Raw genomic sequence first — 26,497 nt, 5'->3', positions numbered from 1 at the left:
GCTGTGTGGATAAGTCCCATCTGCACGGTTCAAAAAAGCTGGTGGTTGAGGTTGTGAAGCAGCTATTGAAATCAAGCATGTTAATGTTAAAGCTACATGTTGTGCCACAAGTTGGTCTACGATGCTCTTGGCCACAGGTTGGCAATAGCCGTTTATCCTGGTGGTCAGCTGGTTGGTGTCATACCAATATGAAAAGCTGTACAATGATTTCAGGAGAGCTGGTATATGACATTGGTGCTTTCACAGGTGGCCCAGCATCTGATGGGCTAGGATAAACCTATGACAGCACTGGAATAGGAAGTGCTGGGTTGGATGGTAGGACAGGTCTTGCACGTTCCCTTGACAAGGGGTTATGTTTGGGAGTGGCATAGGGATGTTGTGGAGGTTGAGTGGGCAATGGAACACCACTTAAGGAGGGATGGGGAGGATTGTGGATAGGATGTTCCTCATGTCAGGACGTGATGGTAGGCAATCAAAGCCCTTTCAAAAGATGTGATTCAGTGTTCCAGTCCAAGGTTGTAATTGGTATACAGCCTGGCCACCCGGCAATGGTGTATTTGCAGTGACAAGATCTCCACAGATATTTTACACTATGAGTGCTCCCTTTGTTCGCCTCTATCTAGTCTCTGCACACTCGGCCAGACAGCACTCTTCTCTCCCTACACCTGTAATGTGCTATCACTCACCCTTCCCTGTGCCACACCAGATTGCTGCTTATTAGTGTGACAGTTGCATTCCACTCTGAGGTGCTGGAAGTGTGTGTGTGTGTGTGTGTGTGTGTGTGTGTGTGTGTGTGTGTGTGTGTGTGTGTGTGTGTGTGTCTTCTCGTTTCTGAAGATGACTTGGACCGAAAGCTAAGTAACAGTCTTTTCATTTTGCCTGTCTGCATCTCAGTGTGTCAGCTTTACAGTATCTTGTAAAAGTCGCAGACCGATGACAATTACTTAGAAATCAGTTGAACAAGTATTTTGAAAGTAATATCTTTCAGGGGTGAATTACAATGTTTAAGAGTCTTTCAATGTATCTCAGCCTGGCATCTGTTTTTCTACAATTAATGTTATGTGTTGATTACACTTTAGGCAGCTCCTAGGTATTTTATGGTAGTTACTGAAGTTACCTTGGCCAAGTGGTGTACCAAGGTGCTTAATATGCATTTGTTGGAATAACAGCTGTCTGTTTATTAACTAAGAACTAACTTGGTACAGCTTTAGTTGATAAAGGCCCACACACGAGTACAACTGAATTGTCCTTGTGAGACAATACGTGCCGAGTGACCACTATGACGAAGCAACGCGAGAGCCTGATGTGGTAGGGCTGACTGGATAGCAGACAGGACAGGCCAGGCACAACAGGACCAGTGATGACTGCACTGATGCCAAAAGTGCTGACGATTAGCTGGACGGAGTCCAGTGGTGTCTCACAGGCAAGGGCTGGACCATTACCAGAGGAACATCTGGTGTGGAATTCTGTCAACAAGAATGGAGTGCTGTACTGCACAGCAACATGGTAAACAAACTTTATGGCAGGAGGCCTGCTGTGGCACACACAAAATTTTCAGATAGCCTGTCTGAAAAGTGGAAAAAAACTGAAGAACCTGAGTGAGCTGTATGAAGCTCCTCAGCAGGACCTGAATTACCCAACCCCTGAATGGAAGTGCTAGAAGCAACAATTAATTGCCTGATCCCTATGATATAGGGCTGGGGGCAACAGTGGCTCCAGTGATTGAGAATACACTACAGGTGAACTAGAACCTGAATGAACAGATACATGAAGAATTCACAGACCAGTAACACAAAGTAAAGAGTGTGCACATTGGTACAACACACAAACGGACCACCTGACTTACGCAGAAGAGAGGACTTTTCTAGGACTTGCCTCTGCTGAGAAAGACGAAATAGACCCGATCCTGTACCCAGTTGGGACACTCTTGTACTGTAGTAGGGTTTGAACACAGAGTGACTTAATACAGTAACATGAGTATGTTGCCCCATTGAGATGAATGAACACGTAAGCAAAATTGAACAACTAAGAGAGAACGAAAGCCTGTTCCAGCAAAAATCAAGGAAGGAACATCAGAAAACACTTGAATACATGTGAAGAAGTGGCCTCATCGTCCATATCTTGTCCAGGACCGTGAACCTTGGAAAGTGGCTTCATTGTCCAATTGAAATGCAACATGACATGGCAGCATCAGGCTCGGTGTGGTGCCAGGTTCGGTGTGGTGGAGAGGAAGTGGCTGGGTGACACGGGTGAGACCAGGATCTGCCGCTGCAACCAGCAAACTGAGAGCAGGTGCCGGAGTAGAGCAAATCTTAAGCAGGCACTGTACTGAGAATCCACAGAAACTATGAGTGTCACATGCATCCGAGTCACCAGTCAAGGTATGGCAGACGAGGGAAGAGTACTGACTCACAAACCATTAGCCTCATCACCAGTTGAACCAACCTTGGCCATCTAGTGTACTAAGGTAACGACTGATATTAATGGACTGGGATAAAAATTGTTTGTTTATTAATCATGAATTAAATTAGTGCAGCTTCAGAGGATGGATGTCCATATGTGAGTACAACTGAATTGTCCTTCTGAGATGATTCCTAGTTATTATGAGGAAGTCGACAATCATCAATAGTGGCAATGAGCAGGGAGGTGCTGTGGAAGTGTAGAGACATGGTCCTACAAGCTGTGAGCTTGTAGGCAGTCAAGGAACTGCAGGGCCATCTGGGGTGACTGGCAGGGAGTCCAATGGCTGTGATTCTATTGAAGGCACATGGGATCTATCAGAGCAGCTGACAGGAGTGCAGTAGCTCATATACTAACAAAGGCATGAGACAACTCTGTTTGATGGATAGCAGCAGCAGGCATTGTGGTGTGAAACTTAGGCTCGAAGGCGGCTGACAGTTGGTCTGCAGCCCGGAGCTGAACGCTGTCAGGGAGCAGAATGGTGACCTAAATATCTATCACCACGACCTGTGTGCCATGTATCAGTGTGGTTTGCAACCCCAGGCACTGTGGTGGCTGCAGGAGGCTTGATGACAAGCAGTCCAGTGTCTCTTCTGTTGTGAAACAATCTCACAAGGTAAGGCAGGCGCAGTACCTGATTCGTGAAGTATATCTGCAAGTTTATTGGCTGAATATGCAGGGGCCAGCCTTACGTAAACTACACTTACTGTTTCCATTGATTTGTTACCAATACTGTAATCACACAGTAGTAGATTTCTTTGCCTATTTAAGCAAAATAAATAAGGTTTTTCTACATTTAGGTTCACCTACCAGTCCCTGCACAAATTATCCATTCTTTGCAGGTCTTCCTGCAGTTCACTACTGTCTTCCGGCATTGCTGCCTTCTTATAGACAACCTTTTTGTCCGTAAACAGACTTGTGAAGCTTCCAAGATTCTCCACCAGATCGTCTATATACACTGTAACTAGTAATGATTCTATCAGATGTGTAGTACTCCAGAAATTACCATTATATCTTTTAATTTTGTTCTGTTGAGTGTAATATGTCCAATTCTATCTGCAGGGAATTCCCAAATCCAGGTAGAAATCTGGTCCCATGCTTGGTAAGGTTGTATTTTGTGCTATAAAAATAGTGTGGAACTGAGTCAGATACCTTCTTGGAGTCAGGGAACACACCCTTAGCCTGGGCACTGGTGTCTTTGATGCTTTGGATCTCGTGGACAGTGAGAGCTGAGTTTTACAAAATCTCTGTTTGTGGAGGGCATGTTCAATTTTATAGAGGAGAATTTTGGTCTCAAAGAACATCATATGAAATACGTTCCATAATTGTATAGCAGGTTGACATCAGTGATATAGGACTGTAGTTATGTGCATCTGTAATACAACCATTCTCGTAAACAAAAATGACGTGCTCTTTTTTCCGCTGCTGCTAAGTATCCAGTGACCTGTGATAAACTGCTAGAAGGGGAACAACTTTGAGAACATGTTGATAACACTTGAGTTGTGTCACCTTTCTTCTGTTAACTACCGTAATTTACTAGGAGTTCACATTTATTCATTAGGCAGTCAATAACTAATTTGTCACTTTCTACACTGAATATCTTACACAAACTTAGATATCATAAGTTTTATTGTGTGTCAAAAGAGCAAGCCGTTAGATAGGTCCATGAAACATTTGACAATGTGCAGTCTTATTTTCTAAGGCCCATGCTAAAGCGTGTTCCATTTTCACCACAATTTATGTATCGTAAACACAGTAGTTCATTTTTCTGGGCCAGAGCTTTTCTCTGTGTCTCTCTTCTTCACATATTTGTGCCTGTAAAGATTTCACACTAATTTTCATATTAAAGTTTTTCTGATTATATTTTTCATTTTATCAGAATGACAAAGTGCCTGCCAAAGTAGTTCAAAATGAAAGTTCTGGAGGGACATTAGCCAAAAGGAAATTCAGTAGTGGTGATGCAAAGGGTACAAAAACAGCAAAAAGAGTGGCTCACTCTACTAGTCAAGATAAAAATCAACATGGAATCATTACAAAACGGCAGAAAAGGAACAGATGTTCAGCAGGAACAAAAGAGGTCAGTCGACAGGTTCCTGCTCTTCCTGCGACTAACACTGCTAGTGAGACAGAAGGCGAAGATTTACCACTCAGTGTTTACAGCAGCAGATCTTCACCACGTAAGTAACTGTCCTTACATTTTTGCTGTATCAGTAACTTTGGAGAATATCTAACCAAAAAGGAATTTTGGTTTCTTGATGTAATCCAAATAGGGGCAGCTTATTCGGCATTAGATTAATATTTGTACAAAAGTTCTTACTTAAATTATTAAGCATCTTCCTTAACATATATTTCAACATCATTTAGCATTCGACTTTAATCAACTACTTACTGCCGCATACATCCTGTGCCAGCTAAATGTCTCCTTTCTCTCTATACTTGTCTTCGCTTGCTTGCACGTATAAATAATGCTGTATGTGCAGCAAGTACTAAGAGTTGCTCTTGTCTAATCCTGAACAATCATTTCTTAGTGCATCTGGCATGGCTTAACAGTATCACTGTATTTATTACACTCTCTCCCTTTTCCTTTATTTGATGTGATACATGATGTGTATGGCATATTGATGAAAGCTTAATGGCTGTCAGTTGTGTAATCATTTAATTCTTCATTCTGGTATGCAGTGTCAGAATATACTTTGGCATCGTGACCCTTTTGTGTAATTTTAAAAATGTACTGATTATTTTCTGGCATATATAATCTGCAGTGCAAATCTAAGTGCACACACACTAGCTACCTGAACCAAAGGTTACTTCACCTGTAAAGATTAAGATGGATGTTGGAGCATGTAAGATTAATTAGAAATGAAGTCTGAAAATAACACAAGACCTCAAATAAAACAGGCCTAGATCAGGATGGAGCAAGAAGTAAAACCGATGAAGGAAAGAATTAAAATTCAGGAGACAAAAGTCAAATATTATGTGCAACATACATAGATAGACATGTATTCTCTTATGTCTTTATGAATGTCTTAACATGATGCCTTTGTAATAGATTTGCTTCACAAATTTGGCCGTCCTTACAGACTCGTTGTATTGTGCTAATTTTGTAAAAAGTGATATACACACACACACACACACACACACACACACACACACACACACACACACACACACACAGAGTCTATTTATGAAAGAGAGATATGTACACAAGATGCTACCAGGAACAGTGCAAGCTACCTTAAGTCTGTATTCCCAAACAAAATCCAGTCCAAGCCTTATCAGAGTTTGATCTATTACAAACAGTCAACCAGAACACCATCATAGTCAGTATTAAAATTGATGATGTACACTTCACTGCTCATACCAGTAATGACGTAGACCAGCTTATATTCCAGAGTTTGGTGCAATTCTGTCTGAGGATGCATCTAGAGGATCGGTACCATCACAGTAATAATACATAAACTGTCAGTAGTAATGTTCTGCCAGATACTCAGTTTCCAAGGTGACATGATATGACACTGCAACATTGGTTTTGCCAGTGATGGTTTTATTACAATATGATATGGTACCACACCCGAAAAATCTTCCCAGGGAACTTACACAACCATAAGATGCAGTTGTGCATGGACCGGAGGAGCTGCCCCTGGCAAAGGCAGTATGCCAATGTCCATGGACACAACTGTGGAAGGCCAAGGCAGGAAAAGGCTCATTGAGAGATGGTAGTCATCATGAGACTGTAGGGTCTGTCGGGGGCAGTGAACCAAATGGTTGCTGACGGCAGGCAGAGATCACCCGGCATATCCAGTTTGAGTGGCATCCTAACTGATTGACCTTACAGATGGACAAGGCTCCAGCAATGATGTAAACCAGTAGTGGTCACAGCATATCTAAAAGCATGTGGTGAGGGTGACCATGAAGCCACTCCATTGGGTTGCATCCCTTGATCAGGGTGGACCTTTAAGTTTCTAGAAAGCTGCACAGGGCATTAAATGTGTATGACATCATTAACGTAGGAAATTGTGTTTTAAATGTATGCATAAAGCATTCCGCATGACAGTTGAAGGCCAGCTGAGAAGGTTTGGTGGGAAGGTGTTGAATTCCATTAGTCACAAAACTCCACGAAGTCATAGGAAGTAAATGCCATCCAGTTATCAAACACAGAGATGTGTGTGATGCCTTCAAGTGCAAAGACTTTTTCCAAGGCCATGATAGTAGTGGCAGTAATGACCTAAGACATGCAGAACACAAAAGGGAAGTGAGGAAAAGAGTCAATCGTGACAAGGCACGTGGATTCCAAAAATGGGCCCGAAAAATCTAAATTGATATGCTTCCATAATTCACAGCATCAGTCCAGGAAGAGAACCACTCGAGAGATGCAGCTTGATGGACCTGACAGACCATGCTCACAATGTGTGAGTCAGTATTTGTTCAGAATACATGTCATGCCAAACTTTCCATTCAGGAGCAGGAGAAATCAGGATGTGGCATTGATCCTCATCCGAGAACAACAGAACCCCCCTTGATTTAAGTGTAGTTGATGTTGTCATGGCTAAGGGATGAAATTTTTGCCTGGAAGGCATGTCCAGCCATTATGTTGTACAGAGTGAAGAAGACAGCATAACATCAAATTCTTGTGGCTGGTAGCTGCAACAATGCACTTTGTTAAGGGAAAGGTGGAAATGGCTGAATTCAGATCTGAATTGAGCTGGAAACACATTAATTTATGTTGGTCAAAGGCTGAATCAAGTCCCCCAAGAATTGGGACAGTGCATCTGCATTTGTGTATATCATAGCACAATACTTGATCGAATAATGAACATAAGGCAATTACAGCACCCAGCACTGTAGGTGGAAGGTGGTCTTGTCTGATGCTTGTGGACACAGATGGTGAGCACTTGGTGATGATCCATACCAATATGAATTTTCTATTCATAAAAGAATAATTTATGAATAAATTATAGTGAGTGCCCTCTGCTGTGTTTTGAGAATAGTGTTGTTGAGAAGCAGGTAAGGTCTTAGAAGTGCATGTGATAGGGCACTCAGGGCTATATATATATATAATATGGGAGTGCTATGGCATTACTATGCGGGAGGGAAGGGGGCACGTCACTTGCAATTATGAGAAGTAAACCAGGGGTGTACACTGCTAAACACAATGCCTAATTAAGGGAATTCTTTTGAATCATGGTGATCCTTGGGAACTGTGACCACAATATTGTCAAGGTATGCAGCACACTTGGGATGCAGTAATTGGAAACTTCCATAACAAAGGCACTTGATGATGTCCATAGGTCCAAAGATTTGTCTGTGCTGCCTACAGTGGAAGTGACTCTAAACTTAAGTGAGTTTATTGGTTTAGCAAAGACACAGAAGCACTGGTGTTCAAAATTAACCTCACAGGATGTTTGCCAGTGTAAGTACGTTTTCTGGGCTGCATTTTGAGAAGTTAGCACTTCCATAGATTGCTATCTCACGTGGTCCTATTCTTTAGGTTGGCCTGTGTTGCAGCGGAAATGCTGAAACATACCTCTTTCCAGTATCTTCTTTTGCCATGATAAGATGCTTGCTGATAGGGGTACACTCTGCGTGCATGGCAAAGAAAAAAAAAAGACACCTCTTCCTGTGTAGCCAATCACCACTGGTGTTGTTATTTACATGACTGCCTTGGCTATGGTGCAGGTAAAGGGTGTTCCAAAGGCATAGTGATGTTCCATACAACCAGTGCTGGAGAGCTGACTGCTGCAACATCATCTTCCTTCATGGATACAGTTTGGGCTGCTGGGTTGTTTCACAGATTTGAGCTATTCACATTACTTCTGCCAAAGGAAGATTTGATTTCCTCATTGCATGGTTTCTCACATCAAGCTGTGCATAAGTGACACACAATGGCTGATAAGGAGTCCATGTTGTTCTGCCCTCACAAACATTAGTAATTTCTACCTAATCCCTGGAGATTGGCAGCCCCATCTGCATGAAATTGATTGCGACACATTTTTCACTGCTAGAATTCTTGCAATAAAAAGAGAATGTTCTAGGCACTTCATGTTCTTCAGATTTATTAATGGCTCTAGTTTTTGTATTAGATGAAACAGTCCAGGATTTATGTATAAGAATGTGGTCTTTTGTCCTTCCATATCAGAAATTTGACAAGCTGAAAAATATAACTACAGCAGTAAGCATTCTGCTCATCACATTGTTTGTTGAGTGGTGAAAAGGCTGTAAACATAGCTGGCCTGGGAGACATTCCTGCTACAGTTGCCTGTAATATAGCTGTAATGAGCACCTGATAGACTTATGTGACTGGTGTTAGGAGATGCCATAGTTTCCTCTATGGTTGAAAAACCCGTGCTCTCAAATAACTACAAAAATTTTAAAAGTGTAATCTACATCCATTACAGTTCCTGTCCTTGTTGCCACTTCTGTAAAAGGTGATCTACACACAGAGTTCATGGAGTTATTCACAACAAGTTATATACACTGCCTGTCCCAAAAGTTCTGAGACTGATTTTACTTGTGACATGTAAGTGACATCAGTATAGTAAGTACAATGGCAGCTTAAAGTAATCACTGTAAACAACAGATATGCATTCAGCCAGTCAGTTGTGAGTAGGCAGAGTCAAGAACTGAACATGTGACCATAGCATGTCAACATCAAAGTATTGCAGAACTCTTAAATTGTGTGTTCAAGACATTCTACAAAATGTTGTGAAGAAAAGGAAAGAGCATGTAAAGTTTTTTCTGCACACCTTGAATGCTCAAACAAAAAACACCACCACTTGTATGTCTGCTGAGACTTGATTGAAGTGAAATATGCAGACAATTCTTTTGTGGGAAAAAATCACAATGAGTGGTGTGGCCTGATTTTATCAATATGAATAAAAGGTCATAAAGTATAGAACTGGTCTGCATTGTTTCACAAAGACCAAAGGAGGTACGAATGTGACATGCAACGTGATCAACATCCCAAAGATGGATTTCTCTAAACATTTTATGTGATCATATGAACATTCTGTCCATTTTATTCAAGTGGGTGGAGACTATGTAGAAGACCTAAAGAATTAAAACCACCGATCTTTTGTCTACTTTTTATTGTGTAGTCTCAAAACTTTTGGGACTGATGCTGTATATACAGCTAGGAACAGTGCAAGCCATCTTAAGTTCACGTTCTCAAACAAAGCGGTATCAGTGATCTGTCTGCTAGAAATAGTCCACCAGAGCAACATTGTAGCACATTCAGTAACATTTGTGGTGCGCTCTCCACTGCTTAGGGTGGTGTTGGACCTTCCTATATGCTAGAGTCTGGCTGTCTTGGAGAGCAGCATCATCCATGTAGTGGCATCACAGTGGTTGATAGAAATGTTGTGCCAGTTATTCAGTTTCTGTCCTAAAATCAGGAGGCACTACTAGAGCTATATTAGTTGGAGAAAATCGCACCTGATAACTTCTTGAGATGTGCTTTAGAGATTTTATATTTTTGATCATAGTGTAGTCTTTATCTGGTGATAAATCTCATAACTATACATCACCATTCTAAGACATTATCATACATTCTGCTGGCTATGGCGTATAAAATAGCTCTCCTCAAAAATAATTCTGTCTGCACTGGCAGCCAGAATGCATAAGAAACTAGACAGCTGTAGGTTGTATTCTGGGAATCAAAAGGTACACTTCCCTTGTGTTATAAACATCTTTGTTGTATCTTATTATTATTTTTATTTAAAAAATCAAATTTTGTTAGTAATTATTTAAATTGCACCATGATTGGATGCATTTTAGCATTTTCATAATTTATGTTTCTTTCTTTCTTTTTTTTTAAATTGTGTAATATTCATGATTTTCTAAACAAAAGTTTTTGTTTTGTTTTGTGCAGCATCCTGTTTGCTGACAGCTTCACACTTAAATACTGACAAGCAGCGTGTTCTGACTGCGTCAGGAGGTTTGTTTTATGCTGGCACTCTGAGTGCAATCCGTCCACCTGATGTATACGGTGTGACTTTGGATGGAGAACGTGGGAACCGTCAGCATATCTATAGCCGGGAGGAAGTGCTGAAGGATGCGGTGAGTTGCAAGAGCATCCTACTGCTCAGCAAAACTATTTATTTAAATACACTTCACAATGCTGCCTTTGTGAAACTATTTCACCCTGTTAAATGAGTATGCAGCACAGTCAGTGATACATCATCATCAGATATTCATCACTTTTTCATCTAATTATTAAAGGACATATTTACAGCCTTTAATTTGTATTTTAAGTAAATAGTTTCATTCAGCTCTTTTTTCCATTAACTTGATAGTACAACAAAAGAATTGGTAGTGATACTGTATTGTTTCATGATGTAATGACTCATTCATAAAGTTTACATAAAATTTCATTCAGCCATTAATACAGCATCGAAAACTGGAATATTTCTGATGAGCTTTTGGTTAAATATTTAACATAAAAAACATGAAATTCTGCCCTTAATGATTTAAAATATGTATTATGTAGCAGTAATTGTCACACTGTATGTTGGACTCTGAAAGTTCAAGTGAGCTATGGAATGACTATTCCCCAGAAAATTTAAAATTGTTCATTATAAATATAAGGGGTCCATCAGTGTCCAAAATATGAGGTGACAATGTGTTTGCACTGACTCACTCATGTATCAAAATTAGAAAATCCCATTTTCCTTAAAATGTGTCTGTATGCTAGAAAGATAGGAATTTTCCTCTGAAATCTCAGTGTTTATCAGGCTTCTCATGTTAGGTTAAGATTTAGTGTGATTGATTGAACAGCATGCCAAGTACAGTAAAGGACTTCGTCGTTGTCAAAAAATTGTAGCAGGGCTATTTGAAATTAGTGAAATTAGTTTCTTTTTAAGTCCAGGTTATTTACTGTTGTTTTTCTTCAGTAGCTGAAAATAGACAGGAGTTTTTCAGTAATTAACTAGTTTATCCGTGAGGGTATGTAGTTGTTACATTGAATTTTCCTGTTGGTTTCTTTCTGTGGTTTCTTAGCCTTTCGTGGACCTCATCATATTCTTTTCAGAGCAGAGAGAGAGACAGAGACAAAGAGAGAGAGAGAGAGAGAGAGAGAGAGAGAGAGAGAGAGAGAGAGAGAGAAAAGAGTGTGAAATATGTGCATTTTGAAAGATTATTGTTTTTAATAATGTGCTTTCTACTCTCTTTTATGGGCTGTTGGTTGTCACTTCTTGTTTGCTGTTACTACAACTATTACTGCTACCACTGTTACTGTTACCACAACTATCACTTTATTGCAAATGATTATTGTGTTTTTTCCCCAGTTAAGTGTACAGTTTGTGGTAAAGATAGGAAGGAAATGTAATAAAGAATTTTTGTATCAAAATTGACTGTTTTCGATGTTGTTACTACCATACATTTCACTAACAAGTTCATAAGTTATGAACTGATATTATATTCATTGCATTTAATTTTCACTACATTCAATCATAAAATGCTGCTTACCATTTTACTATGTAGCTGAGCATAATGTATTGTTTGTTTTATGTAGCTGAAGTAGTTTAGTCGCACAAATAGTATAAGATGCACAGGTGGCAAATTAATGTTATACCTTACCTTCGAAACTAGAGTGCAATTTTTGTTCTTCATTGTTGTTTTCAGATCTTCAAAATTGATGTAGTACTTCCAATGTTCCAATTGTATATGTGTGAAAATTTTCAAATTAATTTGCTTGAAAATTCAGGTTCTTTCAGAAAAATAAGTGAATATGGTAAACTAAAATTTGTCACCATGCAAAAACTTTTTTTTATATAATGGTAAGTACATACAGTTTTCTGTTAAGATCAATTACAAAATTAAATTAGATTATGTATTAAAAACACAGCAACGCTATCAGCAGAAATAATTTGACAGTATATTAATTTTAAAAGTAATGTGAACAGTGGATTTTAGCCAAAATGAAATTAGTTTACACGGAAATGCTGCATTTACTTATCTTGGAAGTTTGTAATTTACTTGGAAATAATTGTAACTGCCGTAAATAGTACTTAAAATTGAATTCTCACTTAAGTTTGTACAAAAGTTATTGAATCTTCACAAATGTTACAGAAGAAACAATTATTTCCCCAGCTGCCTTCTTTTGTTGTCATTGTCTTGCATTTTAGTATGCAGATTTCCGTTGTGTCTCTGATCTTCCAATTACAATTTGTGCCATTCTTGCAAAACATTTCTTCAATGTAGTACAAAAAACAAACTCAAGAATTGAATATTATATTATCAGTATTTGTTGTAACTGTACTGTTTCTTCATGGCTGAGGGGGAGATTGCTATTAACCTTGAGGCTGATCTCAAAATATTTTTTCCCCAAAATAAAGAGATTACCCTTGTCATAACACGAAATGTCTGTCATCTGTTTGTGTTCGCACTGTTTTCCCAGATATTTTTTACTTTTTTAAAATTAAGTCACTACTATTCAGTCATAACACACAAACATGAATTGTTTTTCCCAAAAATTTCCAGAATGAAATTTTCACTCTGCAGCAGAGTGTGCACTGATATGAAACTTCCTAACAGATTAAAACTGTGTGCCTGACAGAGACTCGAAGGTCCCAGTTCGAGTCTCGGTCTGGTACACAGTTTTAATCTGCCAGGAATTTCCTGCCAAAATTCGTAATTAAAAATTTGACTGCTGTTTCTGCTGCCCTGTAGTATGTGATTAGTCTCTTTTTAAAAAGTTCAAAACTGGGTAGCATGACTTATACTTCTGTTTGATAGGATAATTCTAATTGTTTTCTTTGTAAGTGATAGAAAATGTCTGCTGCAGATCCTAGAGGTGCGGCTGTCCAGCACCGCGGACCTTCCTCCTGGTACTCGATTGTGTGCCTATTGGAGCCAACAGTATCGTTGTCTCTACCCAGGCACTGTGGCACAACCATCCAGTCCAGACCCTGAGCTCGATCGACAATTTGTCAGCGTTGAATTTGATGATGGTGACAATGGTCGTATCAACATAGATGATATAAGATTGCTGCCACCTGACTACCCCGTTGTTGGTGAGTTCCACTAAAAGAATAAAATATATTTGTTCTTATTCTTATACCTTTTCCTTCCATGAAGTGTGGATAACGGATTTCATAAAAAGGAGGAAACTAATGAAAGATGTGTTAAAAATAATATTACTTTTTAGAATTGGCACAGAGTATTTTGTATTCACTGTGGTGAAAGTTGTTGCACCGACTTTCTCATGTCATAACGATTCTTGCATGACAGTAGTTGACAGAGAAACTGTTTCTGGAAGTTGGGTACCAAACAGTTTTGTAAAAACCTGCTACTGGAACTCGTAGGGTAATAGTAGTGTCACCCACAATGACCAACTTATACAGACTAAAGATCAGTTTTTACTGACAAACTTCAAGGTTTACTCACATTGTTGAGAGAGCATTTAGTTAACCAGTAGTCTGTAAAGACTTTAATTTCTTGAAGCTTTTTGAAACCGTTGTAGCGCACACGTACTCACAAGAACATGCTGAAAAGTAATGCCTCCAATTTTTTTTTTGAAAACTTTTAAAGCTTTGTAAGTGAAAGAAATGTTATTGACATTCTAAAAGCTTTATAAGTATAAAATAAATGTTATTAACATTCTACATCTTTATTTTTTTTATGTCTACATATTTATTTCTCACAGTCACCTCACCAGTGAACACATTTCTCCCAACGAGAGACCAGATTTTTGAGACCATCAGTGTAGAATGTTTGTCTTTGTTGACAGAACCACATCACTGCAGCTTGCACTACTTTTTATCACTATCAAAGTGCAGTCCTTGAAGGTGTTCCTTCAGTTTTGTATACAAATGAAAATTAGATGGGGCCAAGACAGGACTTCATGGAGGATGATCAGTGACTGTGAACTCAATGCATTGGATTGTTTCACGTGTCACTGCACTCGTGCCTGGTCTGGCATTTTCATGCTGAAGGAGAGGGCACTCCATTGTGGACAAACTCTTACCGTTTGAAACTCTCTTACAGCATGCTCTTTCTCATTCACCAACATAGTTATGTTAAACAGTTCCATGCTACAGGCTGCAATTAGCTCTCTAGTGGCAGAGGGCTTAAAGTATGTAGACCTGAAGAATAAAGATGCAGAATGTTAATAACATGTTTTATTTAAAAAGCTTTAATAGTTTTCAGCATAAAATTTTGAAGGCATTACTGTACAGTATGCCCCCACATTTAGATGGTTTTCTTTTCTTTTTTAAAAATTTTTTATTTGCTTATTATCATAACTTCTGATTTTACTTGAGATGATTCCTATTATTTAGTTACTTCAGAAGTTATAATCAGGTTGAAGTTAAATGAAAGATGACAACAGCACTATCATGAGATTTCGTGTGCTGCTTTGTAAACATGCAAGGATCGCAAGTCGTGAGATTCCAATTGATATTGCCCTTATAGGGTTGCAAAATTCTTGGTAACAACTGAAGATTTTCTCTAATCCCATAAAGTGCTAGAGCATATAAAACAGGGACAGACAGAATTCTGCATATACATGGTGCTCTTGTTCACAAGCAGGTTTCTGTCACCTGGCTGTACAAGTCACATACTATTAAGCGACGCTGTCTGTGTGGGAAGAGGGGGAATCTGCAATCGCACCACATTTAGATGGTAATGCAATCACACAAGGAACCTGAATGTCCAGACTGTGACTTGGCTTTGTATTTCATAAAAACATAGGTCACGAACAAAAAAAGTTCAGTATTATTTGTTTTTGGCTCACTGAAGACATAATAAAATTTATTCTCATGCAAACTGCCAGCATATGGGCAGATGCAGACAATTTCACATATTTTTGTCACTCGGGCTACCACATAATTGTGACTCAGTTTGTTTCATAATCAAAAAAAGTCTTTAGCGCACATATATTGATGAAAGGTTTATCTCAAGTTTGCAACCTCATTATGTAGATGTGGAAACTCTTCTGGAGTAAAACAGTGTAGAATTCCTGGATGGTTTTTTCAAAGAACAACTTGTCTTTTAAACTGGAATTTAATCACAGGTCAATTGATTCCATTTGGAGATGTACAGGACTTCTTTAAACTGAAACAACAAACAGTCTCAAAAACAAATGTAAAGTTGGCTGTGTCCTCAAAATATGTAGAAAATTATTTATGTAATTTTTTCAGTGCCACAATGAATTCTTCAAGATTTGTTTTCTTTAACACCAGTGATTTCAGGAAAATGGATAGCATTTTCGTCAGCTGTGCCTCGTCCACAATGCAATTTTCTTTATAAATGCATCCCCAACAAATCAGTAATATGTTGTTTCTCACTTTGAAACACCTTACTGTTGGTAGAATGCAGTTAATTCCACTTAAAGAGAGATGTCTGTAATCCATTTTGGATGTTATAATTTTGTAAATGTAAATGTAGCCCACACTATTATGGAACCACCACCAGCTTGCACAGAGATTTGTTGACAGCTTGGGTCTATTGCTTCATGGGGTCTGCAGCAGACTCAAACCCTACCATTAGCTCTTACCAACTGAAATTGAGACTCATTTGGCCATGCTATGGTTTTCCAATCATCTTGAGTCTAACCAATATGCTCGAAAGCTCAGGAGAGGTACTGCAGGTAATGTCGTGCTGTTAACAAAGACACTCACATAGAACATCTGCTGCCATAGCCCCTAACATCAGTTTTGTCACACTGTCCTAATAGATATGTTCAGCGTTCTGCAGTTATTTCACGCAGTGTTGCTTGTCTGTTAGCACTGACAAATCTATGCAAATGCTACTGCTCTCAGTCAGTAAGTGGAGACCATCAACCACTGAGTTGTCCATAGTGACAGGTAGCACCTGAAATTTAGCATTCTTGCCACACTCTTGCACTGAGGATCTTGGAATACTGAATTCCCTAATAATTTTTGAAATGGAATGTTCCATACTTCTAGCTCCAACTACTGTTCCATGTTCAGAGTCTGTTAATTCCTGTCATGTGATTGTAATCACATCAGAAACCTTTCCACATGAATCACCTGAGTACAAATGACAACTCCACCAGTGCACTGTCTTTTTATGCCTTGTGTACACGATACCACTGCCATATATATGTGCATATCACTAACCAATAACTTTTGTCACCTTAGTTAATTATGACTGGCACAACATACTTACTGTGCATGTCAGTAACAACATGAAAATGCTCTTAAGTAAATTCACGTACATTTTGCGTAAGGACTAATAAGATACGATATGATTAGGATTCATACAGAGGCATAGACTCTATCTTTCCTTGCTCTTTCTGCAAGTGGAACAGGATTGGAAATGACAAGTAGTGGTACAGGATATCCTCCATCATACGTCATGTGGTGGCTTGCGGAGTATGTATGTAGATGGAGACTAATACTAATTCTGAGTGCTTTTTCACATTTGTGAACTACTAACCGTTGTACAGATTTACCTTCCTACTATCTAAATTTCCATTGTTTGTCAGTGATAACTAAGAGTTTGAGTTCAGCATGTGTGTGTGTGTGTGTGTGTGTGTGTGTGTGTGTGTGATGGAAAGAGCAGTAGTAACTGTGATATAAAAAAAATGATTCCTTTTCTAATAACATACAGTATAATGGGCAGAAGACTTAACAATAACAAAAAGAGACAAACAAAAAAAGTTGATCTTTTAATTTTATAGGTGTGTTGCTTTCGTAATCACACTAAACTATTGAGAATGAAACAAATACTAAAGACTTCCTCATATTATTCTGAACTTTGAAAGTTTTGGTGATGCTACTGAAAAATTAAATTTCTCTTTGGTTGTCTTTGTGATACAGTATATTATATTCTATTAAACAGTATATTTCATTTTAAAAAATGACAATTTACTGTACAACAAATTACTGTTGTTGTTACAGGAATAGGTTGTTGGAGGTCTGATACCTTCCTTTCCTCATCTCTGTTCTTAAAACATTGTCACTAAGCCATTTTTGGACGATCATAGTAAAAAATTTTGATTTGCTTGTGATATAATGTCACATGAAGATTCAAACTGCTAAAGGAGAAATTGTGTAATTAAACATCACAGATTGTTTTTTTAATTATAAAAAATGAGATACTCTATTGTGGCTGCATGTGGCATAAATCTGAACTAACCCTGTTATGCCATTTTTTGTAATTACAATAAACAAATGATATATTTCTTTGTTTGATATAAAAAATAATTCAATTCTAGAAAGCTTTTTTTGTGCTGTAAAGATGCTTCCAAAGTGCACAAGAAAATGTCATCACATAATAAACTTTGCTTCCACGTGGGTACACACATAAGTACATATGTAACGTGATATTTTTTAATGCTGCTATACATTTTGAACCAATGTTTCTGTGGTGGGAAAAACTTTCAGGGAAGGTGGGGACCTCTAAAGTAGCAAAACAAAATAGCTCTCAGTCCAGAAACATGCAGCAAAATTATATAAACCAGAATAGCTGCCAACAGATAATGGAATGTAATTATACCCATCAATCGATTGACAATGTTTATTCAACCCTTCTGATACATGAGTGGTAAGTGATAATGGTTGGTGGCAGCTAAAATGGTTTACCAATGTAAAACTCCCCTTCCTTCTATAACTAAAAAAAGCATTGGAATTGCAAATGCTTCTACAAAACAACGAAGTGTAGTGCAATAACAGTAATTGTGGCCTGTCTGTTGGACTTAGCTACCAATGGATGTAAAGTTGTAACAATTAGAACCTTACAACAGTATTTTAACTAAATTATAATTACAGAAATTGATTACACACAGAAACATACCATGGAATACTTAATAAATAAAATATAAACACAAATTTTCTAGTCAGAATTAAGTAATATACATCATTTCAGCTTCACTTTTGCTACACATTTGTTGTCAACAATCGGATATTATCAGATTTTAACTAAACATATAATTACTTTACCAAATATGTTACTAATATTTGTGTTAGAACATTGCATTGTATAGAGACACATCATCTTTTTACTTATATTTGGAATTATGAAAATAGTAGGATTATAACCGTGTTTAAATGGCAAAAAGACACATCTTTTACATAATTAAATGACAGTTATGTTGAATATGCTAGCAGATTGTGAAATGAATAGTAATCAGTGATAGCGAAAAACGAAAGCTGTAATGTTAAACATTTGCATATATAGTGAAAGGTGGATCTACAAGATTGCTACAGAAGAGTATTGTATTCTTCAGTAGTTTGTCAGGATTTGTTACAGTACACCACACACACCACCAGATTGTGACACATGGACTTTTATTAACTTCTCATGACCAACTTCTTTCTTCTGCCTTACAGCCTCAGCTGTGTAACATGTCACACATATGAGAGTGCTTCATCATGTCCACTTGTCAACTCTAAAAATTCTTAACTAATAAACTGCTCAAAACTACTGAACAATATAATGAATACAGAAAACTGTGCAGACTTGTTGGTGTGACTATATCCTCTATCATTGCTCATAAAAATGCAGTTCAAGTAAATGGAACTACAGAATTACATTATTTGTGAAGCATGATCTCTTAATACTCTTAGAGGAAAAATGATGTTTACTTTTTTTCCAATCAGATTAATGCACTCTCAACATTCTTTAGTTAACTTTAAAAACTCTTATTTTTTCAGTTTCCATCAGAACTCACAGGGGTTTGTCAGTAGCTATGTACAATTTTCGAAATAGTTTGAATGCGTACAAGCACAAAAATGTTCCTAAGAAATTTGAATATGAGCTAAACAGAAGAAATGTTTGTCACTATATTAGTTTGGCTCATAAGTATGTAGCCTTTTTGGTTCGCATTGTAGATATTCCTGTTGGAATGGGTTTACTTATCTATTGTCATTTATGATTTGTAGTTTGCTGTTGCTATTTAAGTTTACATATTGCCATTTTGTGATTTGGAGGTAATAAGTGCAACTGTGGACATTAGAAAATGGAGTGCCAAATGGAGAAATCGCAACATTTCCAGCATATTCTTCCGTGTAAGTTCAATTGGAGGGTTACAGCAACTGCGGCAGCTATAAACATTTGCACTATGTATGGGGATAATGCCATTGGACATTGTGTGGCAAGAAAATGGATTCCTCGTTTAAGGAGAATCATTTTGACCTTAGTGGCTCTCCACATTCAGGAAGACCTTTGTGGTTCGTTGAAGGTGATTTAAACACATTGATTCACAATGATCCATGTCAGTGTACTCTAGCACTGGCAAATGTGATGAAGTATGATCAACATTCAATGGGAAAGTTTCAAAAATCGGATGTATAGATACCGCATGCTCTAAGCCAAAATTGCAAAAACCAGCAGGAGGCCATATGTGCACCTCTGCTTGCTCATCATTGATTGCCTCCTGAACAACATTAGCCATTTCTATCTTGTATCATTACAGGTGATGAGAAATGGTGTTTTTATGCTACTATAAAGACAGATAAGAGTGGCTGAGCCCAAACAAAGCAGCAACTCCCGTACAAAGACCTGCACACATCCACAAATACTGATGTTAGGCGTATGGTGGAACAGCAATGATGTGATGTACTACGAATTGCTTCGGTGAAGTGTAACCATCACAGCTGACATTTACTGTCAACACCTGAGATGTCTTACAGACACAGTCCACGAACATCGACCAGGCAGACTGCATGAAGTGATGCTACTCCAAAATAATGCCCATCGGCATTCTGATAGAATGACAAAAAACCCTATACAGTAATTGGGTTTGGCGGTTATTCCACACCCATCTCATTCACTCAATCTTGTGCCCTCAGATTTTCATCTTCTCCGCTCTATATTGAACAACCATCAAGGAACTTCCTCTCTGGATGAAAATGCACTCCGAACATGGCTTGATGAGATCTTCACCTCAAAACCATGTGATTTCTAGAGTTGTGGAACCAAAAAGATACCCCAGCTTGCAGACTGTTGTAAATAGTGAAGGACAAAATATTATTGATGAACTAAGGTCTGTTATGTGTATCTGTTGTGTTTATTAACGATGTAAATAAAATAGAAAGAAACTTCCACATGGGAAAAAATATATTAAAAACAAAGATTCCAAGACTTACCAAGCGGGAAAGCGCCGGTAGACAGGCACAATAAAATAACACACAAACACACACACAAAATTATGAGCTTTTGCAACCGGCGGTTGCTTCGTCAGGAAAGAGGGAAGGAAAAGGAAAGATTTATTAAACTTACAGAAAAATACTACGAACTTGTGCACCAACATAAAGCAAATGAAGAATACATATCATCCTGACATCTGGCAGCTGTCTCACTAACAATATCAGAAACTATCAAAAATACATTTGAATAGTGTGATAGTGTATTCCATTACACATTCTTGTGGTATCAATCTATTTTTGCACATCATTAATCAGAGATTTGGTATTTGACTAAATAACTGTACCTGCACTTTTGAGTGAGACTTGCTTATATATGCAACAAAATAAAAACAGTATGGAATATAGTGAAGACAGTCAGGGGGGACCAAAGAGGAAGAGGAACAGATAGCTCTACAAATAGATGAGACACTGGTAACAAGTGCATGTAGTGTTGCAAATCTTTTAAACAAGTACATTATTTCTACTCATCATATAACAGACATGCCAAGTCACAGATAAGCACAAGAAAAAGACTGTCACAAAGAAAGCTTTCGGCCAGTAAGGCCTGCATCAAAAATAGACAACAGATATTCAATTTCATAATGTCTTTACATTCCATCCTGGGTTTTCCATTGTTTCAGTACTTTTTTTCTGTTAATGACAGCTTGGGGTTATCGGATTTGGTGAACCGTGCAGTGGAGTATCTGAGACTAGTCTTTAAAATAACTTCAGTAAAATGAAAGTGACACTTGTGTCTCCTGAAGAAGTAGCATCCATCATAAAATCCTTAAAATCTATCTATTCTAGTGGGTACAATAACATATCAACAAAGTTAATCAAAGGGTGCTCCTGTGAGTTGAGTTCTATCTTCAGTTATTTGTGTAATTGATCTCTTAACAGTGGAACATTTCCAGAATGGCTAAAATATGCTGAAGTTAAGCCTTTTAACAAGAAGGGGGACAAGGAGATACCATCAAACTATTGACCAATTTCACTTTTGCTGGTGTTTTCAAGCATGTTTGAGAAGGTTGTGTTCAAGCATTTCCTTAAGCATCTGACTGCAAGTAATATATTGTCCAAGTTACAGTTTGGGTTTTGAAAGGGTTGTGATATAGAGAACACTAGTTACGTTAGCAGGGAGAAAGTACTTAATTCATTAGATAATAAATTAGAGGCTAGTGGCATTTTCTGTTACCTGACAAAAGCCTTTGACTGTTTGAGCCACAGCATTTTCTTTAGTAAATTAGAATATTATGGAGTCATCAGCAATGCTACGAAATGGTTTGAGTCGTATCTAACTAATAGGAAACAAAGGTTGTCTTTGTGAAATACCTGTGCAGTAAGCAGATCGGTCTCCATCTGATGGGGAATTAATTACTTGTGGTGTTCCTTCGAGGGGACACTGCTTTTTGTGTACTCTAATGGCCTCTCATCTGTTATGTTGCCAGATGATAACTTTGTTTTGTTTGCAGATGATACAAACATTGCAATAACAAAGAAAGTAATCAGTTATTGATAATATAATGTAAACAGATAGATAAGAAATCTACTCACCAAGCAGCAGCAGGGGAAAACACACACAAAATGATTTAACTTTTACAAGCTTTCAGAGCCAGTGGCTCCTTCTGGCAGAAGAGTTGAAGGGGAAAGAACAGGGGTGAAGGAAATGGACTAGATAGGTTTAGAGAAAGGGGTACAGTTCAGCAAAGTCACCTAGAACCCCGGGCTAGGCGAGAGTTACCAATGAGATAAGAAGGAAAGACTCAGTCTTTCCTTCTCTTCCTGTCCGGTAAGTCTTTCCTGAAATGGAGATCTGGATGACTTTCCTGAATTTCACCCCCTTTCCCTAAACCTCTCCAGTCCTTTTCCTTCACCCCTGTTCTTTCCCCTTCAACTCTTCTCCCAGAAGAAGGAACCACTGGTTCCGATAGCTTGTAAAAGTTAAATCCTTTGTGTGTGTGTGTGTGTGTGTGTGTGTGTGTGTGTGTGTGTGTTCCTTTGCCACAACTTGGTGAGTAGTTTTTTAACTATCAGTTTATATTAAACATTGTAATAAGTAGCAAACCAAGTACAGATTTAGAAATAACTGCTTATCAAATTTTTGCTGTCATTAAACTAAAAAAGACTTACTACATGCAGTTCAGAACCTGTAAGAGATTTCCTTCCAGCATGTGTATGACATATAAAGACATGAAGACCAAGAGGTTGGCGGTGTTAAATTTCTGGATTACAGCTCAGTAATAAATTCAGTTGGGAAGGGCATACCATAAAATTGCTGAAGTGCATAAACAAATCTGTATTTGCAGTGAGAAGGTGCCAGATGTAGCAAACATACATATTTAAAAAACTTGCATACTTTGCTTACTTTTATATGAGTGTCACACAGGATCATATGTTAGGGTAACTCATCAAACAGAGCAAAAGTTTTTTGCATGACAAAAGCCTGTAATAGGAATCATTTGTGGTGTAAGTTGAAGAACATCGTGTAGAAACTTGTTCAAGGAATTTGTGTTCTAACCACTGCTTCTCAGTATACTTGTTCCTTAATGAAATTCGTTGCAAGTAATATATCTCTATTTCTGACCAATAGCTCAATGCATAGTATGAGTACTAGGAATAAGACCAATATACATAAAGACATAAAATCACTTGCCATGGTTCAAAAAGGGACCGGTAATCAGGAACACACATTTTCAATACATTGCCAGCAACCATTAGAAACTTTGTTTCAGATAAAGCATGGTTGAGACTTTTTGATAGGCAACTCCTTCTACTCTATAGATGAGTATCTTAACAGGGATTGTTAGACCAGCTTAAGTTAAAATGTCTGTTGGATTTCGGTTATGACAGCACTTGGTCACAACAGTCCAGATTAGGTATTCCAGTTTACTGTAATTCATTCACCTTTTTGACAATCTCCTGACAAATGATTGGGGTAGTAAGAATTGTATTCAAATGTTTTATGTTATTCCTTGTGACATATTCCACACCCACGAGAATCATCTCATTTTTGGGTCTACAGAAGGTAAACTGAATCTATAATCTATCTACATAGCTATCTGTCTATCTGTAATCCATCTGCTGCTTGTATTTAATTCCCTTCCATATTTGAATAAAGTTTCCCATGTAATGACTGTTTATCTTGCTGTATCTTTGTAGAATGACAGTAGTTTGTGAGGATGAACTGTTTTTATAAATAAAATTCTGGGATGTAATATCACAATGACTTATTTGATTTGTACAAATTCAGTTCTCCAAGTCAAGCTGAAATTGTGTTATTTAACCTGTTCTGAAATGTGCTCACAAAATCAAGTGCACTTAAACAAGTTATTTTGAATGTTACAGAATATGATCCAAACCCTCTTCTGAGCTTAGGAAAAAGACGTCGACGTAATTCTGGAACAAGCTGTGAGAGCCATTCAAAAGACCGCCGAATAAGTAATGATACAACAGGTGTTACTGGTACAAATACGGTGACTACAGTCACACCAAAACCTGATCTGTCTAGCAGCATTACTGAAACTGCTAAAGGAAAATGCTCCTCTCCTGTGGACACTGAGAGTAGGTCAACAGCACAGTTGCAGGTATATCTTTCTTCTTATATTTGTACATACATGCTTCACAAGAATGATATACATTTAAACATGTTGTATTTGAGAAATGTTGCTTAAGCCTCATCTTCAGTTGTTTTCTGATTGCTCTATTTTCTGCTTTTATGGAAGTAGCGATGGTGTTCATTTTGTTAATGTAGTTGTATCCTTCTGTGCACATTGTTTTTGCCACTGATAGCTTTTGAGATACAATTTGTAAGGAATTGGTTAAAAACTTTGTAATGAAAATCTAAGACACATACTTGGGGGGGGATTAAAAAAGAACAGTACACGTTAACAGAATAATCAGTTTACTGATTTATAGTTATTAGCATAGAGTTCTTCAGGTAATGTTTCCTCAAGCCACCCACTTTGTGATACTAGTTAACCAGCATTTTGTCAGAAGCAAATATGTTGAATGATTTGGCAAAACACTTGAATGTTTTGGGAATCAGCACTGTTATTGTTCCTTTGATCATCAGTTGTCTACATTAAAGAAGTCAACAAAACTGCAATAAGTGTTATGAATATCTTTCAGCTGGATAGTTAAAAGCAAAGGAATTCATGAACTACAAAACTATACATCCTTTTCTTGTTACGGCAGATGAAGACTTATAAGAGTGTTATGTATCTCTTTCTGGGTGTTAACTTCATAATTATTAAAGTATTATTGCTTCTTGTAAGTTATGTTTGCTTACATGGTTGAGAAGTAGGTATCTTTAAACTGCAACATAGAGGTTTTGGGCTCAATCCAAGTGCCACCAGAGATTGTTCATTAATGTGAGAGTGGAAACATGGTCCACACATCCTTATTGTAGATAACTGAAGTTCTAATTGAAGGATAAGTAGTGGCTTCAACCCCAAATAATGCCCAATAGTGTGGCAATTAACAGTGTCCAATAGTGTGTTGTACTGAGCAAACTTAGTGCCAGGAGATTTGGTTTTCTGCTGCAATATACATTTTGTTTCAGGTAATGCCATTCAGTTCAAATTGATAACCAAGGAATATAATGTCTAATTTTTTATTAATTCTGCCACCCCCACAAAAAAAAATTCCCCTCCCCCAAAAAATCCCGTATCGAACACCCGCAACCCATGTGATTTTCACCATTATTTTAAACTTTTGTTTCTTCCTTTCCTTTTGTAGAAAAGTGGGTTGTCATCTGCCTTAATAACTGTTTAAAGTTCATAAAACAAGATTAGGAAAGTAGATTTATTACAGATAATTTTCTCTTTTGAGTTGTAAGTACAGTTTTCTCCTAGCAGAATACGTGTAGTTCTTCCTGCATTTGACATAATTAAATTTATTCCCCTTTCAGAAACGAAGGTAAGAAATTGTAGTAATGAGTAGTAAGGCGAATCTCTTTCAGCATTTTAAGCAGTCTAGACCCAGATTGTCAAGCAGATGGTGATGTCTATTTTCAAAACCTTTTTGAAATTCTTCATAGATCTGTTGTGTTTGGTATTAACTGCACTTTTGGTGTTTCAGTAATTTGTGGAAAACCTTATCCATCCCTTCCTTAGATATTTAATTTTGTTACAAGAGTGAGTCAGTGATAACTAATTGCTACATAATACACATTAAGCATTTCATGTTATTTGACTAACAATTATTAACACTTTTTCACTGAAATTGACTAACTTTGTGTTAATAACTTTCATACAGGAGCAGTCAGAAACTGCATCACAGCATCGTGATGGTCGAACTACTACAGATGAAACAACCTCTGCTCAACAATCATCTGGGTCCACATTACTTGATGTTGGGGACAATAGCAGTCTTAGGGAACGCCGTAGGCTGAAGAAAAGACGCCGTGATAAATTGAAGCGCTTATTATCATGCAGTGCTGGTGTTCTTATGGCAGAAGGAGTTGCACTGAAGAAGAAACGGAGGAAGCATCATTGCTGCGAAGAACATTGTCGACATAAGAGACATCACCGCCGACATAGACGGAGAAGACACCGACATAGAAGGGACTCTGGCAGTGATTCCACTTCAAAGTCAGGCAAGGAAATTAACACCCTTCACCAATAATTCAACTGATATGGATGTGTAGAGTAACTGGCTGTGTTCTTATAAATACTGGAATATGCATAAACTGTATGATGAAATATAGTTTCATATAAGACTAGATGACATTAATCCAAAGTGTCGCGTAATAAACAATATAGGTAACTGTGGAGAACACAACAGTCATAACATAAATCCCTGTATGTTCTACAGTAACCAATATTGTTTATTACATGACACTTTGAACTAATGTCGCCTGTTGTGTGCATTGAAGATGACTATGTAATAGTTGAAATCTACATCTGCTATGATGAAGCAACAGGTTTTATGATCAATTGTTGTTCTTT

The 26,497-nt window shown here is 37.8% G+C and overlaps 1 protein-coding gene across 7 annotated transcripts in view; it reads left to right on the top strand.

Moving 5' to 3' along the window:
- LOC126335458 (protein winged eye) overlaps positions 1-26,497 on the top strand; it is a 382,243-nt gene that overhangs the window by 337,834 nt on the left and 17,912 nt on the right. For 6 of the 7 annotated variants that reach the window (XM_049998751.1, XM_049998753.1, XM_049998752.1 and 3 more), the window contains 5 exons: positions 4,340-4,637; positions 10,328-10,515; positions 13,241-13,469; positions 23,895-24,133; positions 25,806-26,145. In XM_049998751.1, the coding sequence (XP_049854708.1) occupies positions 4,340-4,637; positions 10,328-10,515; positions 13,241-13,469; positions 23,895-24,133; positions 25,806-26,145 (1,294 nt within the window). The remainder of the gene's footprint in view (positions 1-4,339; positions 4,638-10,327; positions 10,516-13,240; positions 13,470-23,894; positions 24,134-25,805; positions 26,146-26,497) is intronic. The other variant, XM_049998757.1, reaches the window with a different exon arrangement.

The sequence above is a fragment of the Schistocerca gregaria genome, chromosome 2 (genome assembly GCF_023897955.1).
Source record: "Schistocerca gregaria isolate iqSchGreg1 chromosome 2, iqSchGreg1.2, whole genome shotgun sequence".
Taxonomy (NCBI): Eukaryota; Metazoa; Arthropoda; class Insecta; order Orthoptera; family Acrididae; genus Schistocerca; species Schistocerca gregaria.
Note: the sequence above shows the minus strand (reverse complement) of the source record. Positions and strands in the feature narration are given on the sequence as shown.